Here is a 9,793-nt window from a genome sequence, read left to right on the forward strand (position 1 = left end):
AGCCACTAGGAATCATCCCAGACCTGCAACACTATGCGGTCCCACCAGCCTGTGCTTGTTTCCCGGGCCCAGAATCGGCATTCCACGGCAGGAACCTGCCATCATGATGTCCAAATTGCCAGGGCCCATGCTTTGATAGAAGTCTGTGTCCATGTCCTCATCAGTATTATGATCGCACTGTCATCGCCTCCTTACCTGCTTTTGCAGGTTCTGCACATAACTGCAGGATAACACGCAAGGTGTTTACAATGCTCACAACAGCAGTGGTGAGCTGAGCGGGCTCCATGCTTGCCGTGGTATGGCATCTGCAGGAGAGCAGAGTAGCAGCGGAATCAGTAGATGACGATGGATGCCATGAGAATATATATTTATACAAAACGACGAGAGGACCTGCGAGGTGGATTCATGGCACCAGGAGAGCAGGAAAACAGAGTGCAGTGGAAGTGGTGGAGGATGATGGTTAGCACCACACACTTTTCCTAAGAAAGTACACACATACGTGGGACTCCAGGACAGACAACATGGAGAAATTCACTATCGAGACAAGAGCAGGAGAGCAGAGTTGCAGTGGAAGCAGTGTATGACAACGGTTAGCAGTCCTACTGCACCATCTGCTGACAGCAGCACCGAAGACACAACAGCAGCAGTATTGGTGAGCTGAGCTGAGCGGGCTGCACGTTTGCCATAGTAAGCTGTGAAATGATTGTCTGCCATTGCTTTCACGGAAGGAGGTGCGACTGACAACATGTACCCAAAAGCACCCGCGACAATGTTTTTGCCCCATCAGGCATTGGGTGCTCAACTCAGAATTCCAATGGACAGCAGAGACTGCTGGAACTGTGGGACAGCTATCCACAATGCAATGCTCTTAAAGTTGATGCTAGCCATGGTACCGTGGATGCACTCCGCCGACTTAATGTGCTTAGTGGGGGCACACAAAATTGACTCTATAAAATTGCTTCCATAAAAATCGACTTCTATAAATTCAACCTAATTTCGTAGTGTAGACATACCCTGAGTCTTGAGTCCATGAATCTGGATCAGATTGACTGAAGGAGGCTCCTGGTATATTTGCAATTGAGTTCAAAAGTACTGAGGTTGCTGGAGTGCCATGCCCCTTTTTATAGCCTTGCCCTCAGAATATTGAGAAACAGTGAGGGGAGGGGAAAAATGGTGCAGGAGAATGCTCCAACATGACTGCTATGAGAAAGTTCCATCAGAACTGAGCAGCCAGTGCACCCCTAGAGTGGGAATATACAGAAGCCACACAAAGAAGAACTCAGTGTTTCCATCAGTCTCCAAAAGTGGACCATAAAAAACAGGTCCCTTGTGCTATCCATTTCAATTGACTTGAATCAGAGCTGGGTATCTCTGAAAAATCAGGCCACTCATTTAGGGGCCAAATATGGATTTATGGCCTAACTTTAGGGATCACGCTTGGAATGTTTTGTCAAGGGTCTTTTTCTGGGGGGGAATTTACTTTTGGGAAAACTATTGAGGAGTTAGTTGCAGAGGAGGCAGTCAATTTTTAATCTTCTGTGAGATTCTTTCCTTAGTCCATATTCAGTTCAGACACTAGTAAATCATCTCATATGTGGACTGCTTCTTTTAAATTGGAAATTGTAGAGCCTGTTGCCAGTTTACATAAAGAATCCAAATGACAGACTTAAAAGCCTTATAAGTGGAAAAAAAGTAATTAATTTATATTCTTCTTTTAAGAATTTTATCATTAGCATAAAAAGGAATCTCCAGAAGAACTCAATTTTTCTGACTGTACAAGTAAGTTATCAATTCTGCACTCACCATCCCCATCAGGTCTGCATTTCACTACTTGGCCTGCTGCAATAGCTTGGGCTTGTTGCAGATCTTGTAGATTTGCTTCTAAACTTGAAGTCAACATCTTTCTTTGTTCAGTTAGCTCATATACTTTTTTCTCTACAGAAATCAGAAAACTTTTAGTGTGTTCACTAGAACAGTGGCTGTCAATCTGTGGTCCACGGACCCCTGGGGATCTGCAGACGATGTCTAGGGGGTCTGCAAAAGGGTGTCATTATCATAAAACACTGGTTTTCAACCTGTGGTCTGCGGTTCTCTGGGAGTCCGTTAGGGTGACCAGACATCCTGATATTATTGGGACAGTCCCAATTTTAACACATTTGTCTCACGTCCCGACCACACATTGGTCAGGATGCCCTTTGTCCCAATATTGGGAACCAGTCCCCATCATCGCCAAAGTCCAGGGACTGGTGTGGCGGCACTTCCTGGGGCAGCTCCTGGTGGCACGCCTGCCTGCCTGCCAGCAGGAGCCTGCAGTGCTGGCAGCCCCTAGGCACAAAGGCATGCAGAATTTTTTCAGAGGCGGTCTCCGCGTGCTGCACGGGCTCCCTCCTGCCCAATCAGAGCTGTGGGGGTGGGGCTTCCAGGCACCAGCAGCAGGCAGAGAGTCCTCCGCCTACCCACCCACCCAATCCAACCCTAGGAGCCAGAAGGACCTGCCAGATGCTTTCCAGGAGCCGCTCTAGGTAATCACCACCAGGACTCCCCACCTCACCCCCTGGCTGGTCCCTCTGGCTCTTAGGGTCGGGGCCCCATGTGTGGCACAGAGTGCTGGAGAGCGCCACCCTGGGCTCCCACCATCCTGGGAAGCACAGTGAGCTGGCGCAGTTGCGAGCTGGGGGAGAAGCCTGCCCCGAAGCGGCTGAGCAGTGCCACTGGGGAAGCTGCCGCTGCCTGGGTCTGGGCATCTGGAGGGGACACCAACACCACTCCACCCCACAGACCATGTAACTCCACTCCCCACTCACCGCACGGACAGCTCCATGTGGCACGTGGGCTCCATTCAGTGCCGGGCACCGCGCATGCCAGTGGGGTAAATAGCTCCCCGGCCCCCACCATGCCACCCTGCCTGGACCGGCAGCCGTGACCCAATGAGGGCATTTGGCTGGTGATTGCAGCCTGCAGTGACCGGAGGCAGGGAGGGCACCAAGGGGTACGTTGCAGAGAGCAGAGGTGGATGGTGCCTTGATGTGGGGCAGTTTCCCATGTGTGCTCTCCGAACTATCTCCCGCAGCAGGGGTGGGGATGGTTATAAAGTCAGGCGGGAGAGTCAGTGGCCACTTTGGGTGAGTCTGTACCACAGTTTAAGCGCAGGGTTAGTGGGACTTGAGTCATCTGAGCTGTGTTAGGGAGCCCTGGGCTTAGGGTGACCAAAGGTTCGAATATTAGAGGCTTTATCTTATATAGGCAATTATTCCCCTTCCCCACCCCACCCCTCTGGAAAAAAAAGTCTCCTGATTTTTTACACTTGCTATCTGGTCACCCTAGGGTCCATAGACTATGTCTAAGATTTTCAAAGGGGTCTGCACCTCCATTCAAAATTTTTAGGCGTCCGCAAATGAAAAAAGGTTGAAAACCACTACACTAGAAAAATGGTATATAAACATTTGATACGTGTTCTCTAACATGAAATAGACAAGATATTTAACAAAGAAAATTGCTTTTCAATTTTTCTAATAACTCTGCTAAATACATTTTCTACAATAGTGACAGAAAAACATCTAGAGAGATCATTATAAAGATCAGAAAGATCAGATTATACAATTAAACCACTTCACAGAAACCATCAGGTAAAAATACTGTTTATGTTTAAAGAATGTTCTAAATTTATCTTGAAAAACTAAAATTTTTTCCCGCCTGCTTACATTTTTACCTTTATAGTATAATGGCCTCTTGCGAAGGTAGACAATGGGCAGTAGTGGACTGGTAGAGCATATTGGAATGGTCAGAAATCTTTATCAACTAAATGATGACAAGTACTTAGAACAAACCTGCTTTCACTTCAAGCATTCAGAATGGCAAACAGGCTATGTATGATCATTTTTGCCAGCGTGAGAGCAGCACTTTCCTTTAATAGGTGCTCTCTACTACATATGGAAAATGACACAGATGTTGCCTTGAAATCTCTTAGTAATTTATAAGAGGTATTCAGATGGAGAACTCCCAGAACTAATTCTTGATTAATAGATCTTTATGTTAATAAAGGCCTTATCCTGTATCCTAACTCAGGAGAAATGCCTGAGTATGGCTCAATGAATCCACACTTAGCCACACAAAGCTACCATAGAGTTTTATTCAGATAAAGAAGTAGGATCGAGCCATAACTCTCTACTTACCATTCATACTGCTTGGTTGGCTAGCAGCAAGAGCTTCTGCTTGTTGCAGATCTTTCAAATTTGGTTTCAATCTGGTAAGCAGAAATCTTCTCTTCTCTGATAGTTTATTTATATCTTTCTCTATAAAGGTGGAACAGTTGAGTCATCAATAGAGAGTGAATTTAAATGTTTCCTTTTCAATCTGAATGACATGAAATAAGACTATTAAACTGAAAAAAGTGTTCACTGTATATCAACAATAACTGATCTAAGGGTATGGTATGTCTACTCTGCAATCAGAGATGTGATTGCAGCACATGTAGACAAATCTAAACTAGCTTTAATCTAACTAGCACCAGTACCACTAGCAGTGAAGTATGGGATTCAGTGTAAGCTATACAAGTCCACCTAGGACCCTTGGTACTTACTTGTATAGTACTTGACAGCACACTGAAATCCTTCCTGTTGTGGCTTCACAGCTATTTCTACATGCTAGCTAAAGCTTGCTTGGTTATCTATACATGCTGCAATTACACCTCTGACTGCAGTGCAGACATATCCTAAATAGTCTACCAATCCATAATACAATTCTGTGATGATTTCCCCTACATAATTATATTTTGAGACCTGTCAGCAGGTGTAGGGAGGGATTTGGGGCAGCTTCCAGATTCTTTTCCAGTTCTGCACAAGCCTCTGGATAGGACAAAAGAATCTTGAAGCACATTCTCTTCCACAACGTTCAGATCACCTAGAAAACATCCTTCTCATTCACTCTACATGAATAAGTAATGTACTAATTTATTCCCACAGCCACCTTTACAACCAACTGCCATATGGATCTCTTCTACACTGAGTACATAAAAGCAGAATGAGAAAGCCCCATAGGTGGAAGAAAGATCATTTATATTTTTGGTTCACAAATTAATGAAATTTCATGGAATTCCTAAAGAACTTATCATTTTTTGCTAATTGTACATATAGGCTATTAAGTCATTATTCACCATCAGATCTGTATTTTCCTACTTGGCCTGCTGCAAGAGCTTGTGCTTGCTGCAGGTCATGTAGATATGCTTTGAGACTTGCAGCCATCATCCTTCTTTGCTCTCTTGGCTCATATTCTTTGCTCTCTACAAGAGGAACATTTTAATGCATTAAATAGCAAAAACATTTCACAGGCTTTCCTGGAAATACGAAATAGTCAAGATAATCAACATTGAAAAGTGGCTTTTGCATTTCTGTAATAAATACGGTAACTATATTTAAGGTACAATGGGCACCCAAAATTGTCTAAAAAGATCATTTAGATTACAGAAAAAATTCTACAAACTATAGTGATCTATAAGGTAAAAAAGTATGTCTATTAAGAATTCTCTAAATATATCTTGACAAATAAAGGAAATCGTTTCCTGCCTGCCGAAACTTTTACCTTTTATTATAATAGCGTTCTGCTATGGCAAACATTGATCAGAAGTAGATGGTGAAGCATATTTGGACCATCATGGTTCTGACACTGAAAATACTTAATAATTAAATGATGTCAACTATTTAAAACAAACGTTTCCTTTAAAGAATACACAGCAGCAAATCAGTCTGCCTACAATATCCTTATTCAATGTGAGGACAGCACTTTCTTTCAGCATATGGTCACTTCCCCATAAGGGAAACAAAAGAGATGTTGCCTTCAATTCCTTATTTGTTTAGAATTCTCCCCTTAGAGACTCATGTAAACGCTTCATTTTGCTGATTGGATCTTTGTTATAAATGCCTAATTCTGCACTGCCTACTCAGGCAAAACATCTACTGAATATGGCTCAATCAATCTCCACATAGCCATGGAGAACTGCTCTGTGTCCAGATTGTGAGCTGCACAGAGCAGTGACTTTTCTTGTGTGCTACAGTGAGTAAAAGGAAGAAATAACGCATTTACCAGTGCTACTGCCTGGATGGCCAGCTTCAACAGCCACCATACATTGAAGAACTTCTGTATTTGATGCTATATTTGCAAGCAAACTTTTTCTATTGTCTGAGAGGTCATCTATTGTCTTCCCTGCATAGAGACAAAAATTTATTCTGAGATACCATCCAATAAAGAAAGAATATAAACAATTTCTAGCAGGTTTCGCTAGAAATAGACAGACAAGATATTTAATATTGAAAATATTGAAATTTTATCTTCAATAAAAATAACTATCTTAAATATATCAGCACTTGAAAAGAAAGGCATATTTAAGCTCCAAAAAGGAGGAGCCAAGCCCAAGGAGCTCATCACAACCCAGAGGTACATTCTGATCCCATGGAGGGGGACAAATCTCATGGAGCCCAAACAGCATACATGATTGTTTTGACCATCTGCACACTATACTGAGAGTGGTTTCCATTACAGCATCTCAAGTAGTAAGTATTTATTTTGTGGGCAGAGCCTGGAAGAATGCCAGGACCTTTTTTTCCCCAATTAAACCTGTAAGAGTAAGAGATCTAAGGTAGCTCCTCACCCCAACTCAGCCCCTTTACACCGACTGGGTAAAAAGGACAGAGTGGTAAAAAGGAGCTCTGCATATCTGGCCAGAGGAAGATTCCCCTGCTTCAGAAACTGGGGAAGACCCCATTGCAAGCCCAGTGTACGGGCATGCCAGGGGTGAGGGTGAGGGCAGGAGAGGCATGTCATAAATGGAGATGCAGTACACAGACCTGTAGAGATTCCCAGCAGTCTGTGGCCCAAGGAAAGCTAGGGCACATAGAAAGGTAACTCAGACAGGCTTTCAGAGCTATCTAAATTATACTGGGGCTACAGAGTAGCATAGGATTAGGAAGGTGCAACAGAGGGAAGAGGTTTTATTTCTTGGGTTTTCTCTAATTTCTCTCTTAAAATGTACTAGCTTAGTGTGAACTAATTCACCCAGCTTCATTCATACTGACTGAATTTATTTGGATCCCTACTTTCCTGTATGATGGATGGCAGAAGCAGAACTAGTCTGCAGTTGTGGCAATATTTTTTAAATTCCCAATTTATTTTCTACCCATCTTTGGGTGATGCTTTCTTTGGAAAGGGAGGGTCTTTACAGCCTGTCGTGGTAGTATGTATTCTGGCACACAGCTATGGCAGCTGTGCACCTTCAGTGGCTACTGTGAGAAGATTAGAAAGGTTGATCATTGAGCTGGCCAAGAAAAGGGAATCCCTTTCTGCAAAAAGTTTGGAGCAAAATACTGAAAATGCAAAAATATTCATGGAGAGTTATTTACATTAAAAATTAATTTGGGGAGAACTGAAACTGAATTTTTAGGTTTCCAGGTTGCCCACCTGGAAGGCTCTTGTCAATGTCAAGATAATGCATGTCAATGGAGATAAAAGGCTGTTCACTCCTAGTCAATTCTGATTATGAGTGTTCGGTTGTATTATGATAAGTGCTATGAGACCATTAATAGCTACCCAAAGCATACAGGACCTCATTTTATTTTAAAAAATTCTTATGTAGAAGATGTATACACAGTAAACAGTGAAAATTCAATTTATCCAAACTTCAGATAGATGAAGGGATGAGTCTATGTTACTGCCATTTGAATCTGTAATCTAAATATTTCAAACCTGATGTTTAAATCATTATGCAGTACAAGTATCAGAGCAGCAAAGAGTTCTGTGGCACCTTATAGACTAACAGACATTTTGGAGCATGAGCTTTTGTGGGTGAATACCCACTTCGTTGGATGCGGTACAAGGTGAACTTGAATGACAAGAGCACATAGTTTGACTACAATATGATCTAGCACCTAGACTTACTTGTTAAAGGAGTCCCGATAGGAAGGAGTTTGAAAGAATCGTCTTCAACCTCTGGAACAATCTTATCTTATTACACTACACTATTATTAGCTCAATAGTAGAAGACTCTGTTTATTCCAATCTGGGTGCACTTGGTTTTGGCCTATTTCAGTTTTGGAAAGTACATTTGTAACAGGGACCCCATTCTGTGAAGAACTTAGACCCCTTAGGCACGATATACATAAAAAGGAAGGAAGTTCATAGTTTCTATGATAAAATTCTACATGATTGCCTATCTTAGACAAACTAATTCTGGGGTCCTTTCCTCTAGATTTCAAATTTTGCTTTGGAATATCCTAAATTCAATCATTAGTCTGTAATTTTTTGAGTCATCTTCAACAGTAGAGCAGTTTCTGCATCTTCTGCACTCTGGAGTATTATAAGGTAGTCAGTGGCAGGAGTTCAAGTTTTGTGGGAAAGAAAGATATATAATTTTAGCTTCACTTAGGGCAAGACACCAAAGTCTTCAGAGAACTCATAATTGCTTACTAGATCTCTAAATGATTAACTTCCACTTACCAATGTTTTGTCCTGCTTCTACCAGAATAAGAGTCTGTGCTTGTTGAATCTCATTCAGATTTTTCAACTGATTTGGTAACAGAAGTCTTTCTGTGTCTGATAAATCTTCTATTTCATTGGGGAATGCAAAAGAAGGAGAAAGTAACTTGTTGAAAATTCTCTTTGTCATAACTTTATGGAAACATGCACAAATTTTAAGGTAGGATCCAGGTAACAGAATAATCATATATTTTACTCATTAAATTTCTAATCTCAAATGTTTATCTGCTGACGTATAGTTAAATAATATTTTGTTATATAAACCATATTTGCACATTGAGAATATGTATCTAGCATAATGATAGTTGCCTTAATCAGAAGTAACAACTGATCACATGGAACTAATGATGGTTCTTCTCTCAGAAACTATGCAATAGCTCATCTAAATATTTTCCACTAATTAGTATTGAGTGGTGTATTATGGTTAAAATCATTTCCATGATAGACCTTGTTTTCACAAACTTACAACTTTCCAAACCACTCATCACTAGGCCTGAAATTTGATCTCTGCTCAAAGATGAATTTTTTTTAAAGTTTGAGCAAAATCCTTAGGTACTGATCAGGCTTGGTTCTAGGCAGACAGGAACCTTAAAGGAGACTATCATGTAACAGGGCAGGGAACCTTACATATCTGTGTGAGGCAGGATTTTTTAAACCCTCAGAGAGAAATAAATTTTTTTCCATTGACCACTCTTTGCAGGATAAGTTGCATTTTTAATACAGCAAAAAAAAATTTTTAAATCACATGTACAGATGAATTAGGAAAGTATTGTCAGACTTTTGGTGATCAGAAATTGTATTCTGTTTTCATAATACAAAGTTTCAATTAACTCAGAATTTTTTTGATGAATATATTCTTTCACTATTACATTTGCATTTACCAAGGGTTCTGGTGCGTTCTAATAAGAGTGCTGCAAAAGTTTCTGCTTGGTACATATCTTTCAGATCTGCCACATGACCTACAAAGTGAAGTCTTTTTTCTAATAACTCTTCAATCTCAAACAGAATAAATTATCTGTTCATTCTCTCCTACATCTAAAAATTCTAATATTGTTATGTTCTCATGTACCAGGAAACAAGGAAGCTAAAAGAACTGTCCAGCAAGACCAGTTAAAAAGCATCTAAGAATGGCTATACTGAGTCAGAACAATGGTCCATCAAGCCCAATATCCTGTCTCCCAACAGTGGCCAATGCCAGGTGCTTCAGAGGAATGAACAGAACAGACAATCATCAAGTGATTAATCCCCTGTTGTCCATCCTTAGATTCTG

General features: G+C 41.3%; 1 protein-coding gene across 1 annotated transcript in view; it reads right to left on the reverse strand.

The window, feature by feature from the left end:
• The window catches only part of LOC115644800, a 33,511-nt gene extending 24,858 nt beyond the window's left edge, over positions 1–8,653 (reverse strand). The window contains exons 1-4 of the mRNA XM_030549269.1: positions 8,485–8,653; positions 6,079–6,198; positions 4,173–4,292; positions 1,804–1,935 (exon numbers count right to left, since the gene is read on the reverse strand). Coding sequence (XP_030405129.1) covers positions 1,804–1,935; positions 4,173–4,292; positions 6,079–6,198; positions 8,485–8,653 — 541 coding nt within the window. The remainder of the gene's footprint in view (positions 1–1,803; positions 1,936–4,172; positions 4,293–6,078; positions 6,199–8,484) is intronic.
• Positions 8,654–9,793: the final 1,140 nt, after the last annotated feature.

Source organism: Gopherus evgoodei, chromosome 2, assembly GCF_007399415.2.
Source record: "Gopherus evgoodei ecotype Sinaloan lineage chromosome 2, rGopEvg1_v1.p, whole genome shotgun sequence".
Lineage (NCBI taxonomy): Eukaryota > Metazoa > Chordata > Testudines > Testudinidae > Gopherus > Gopherus evgoodei.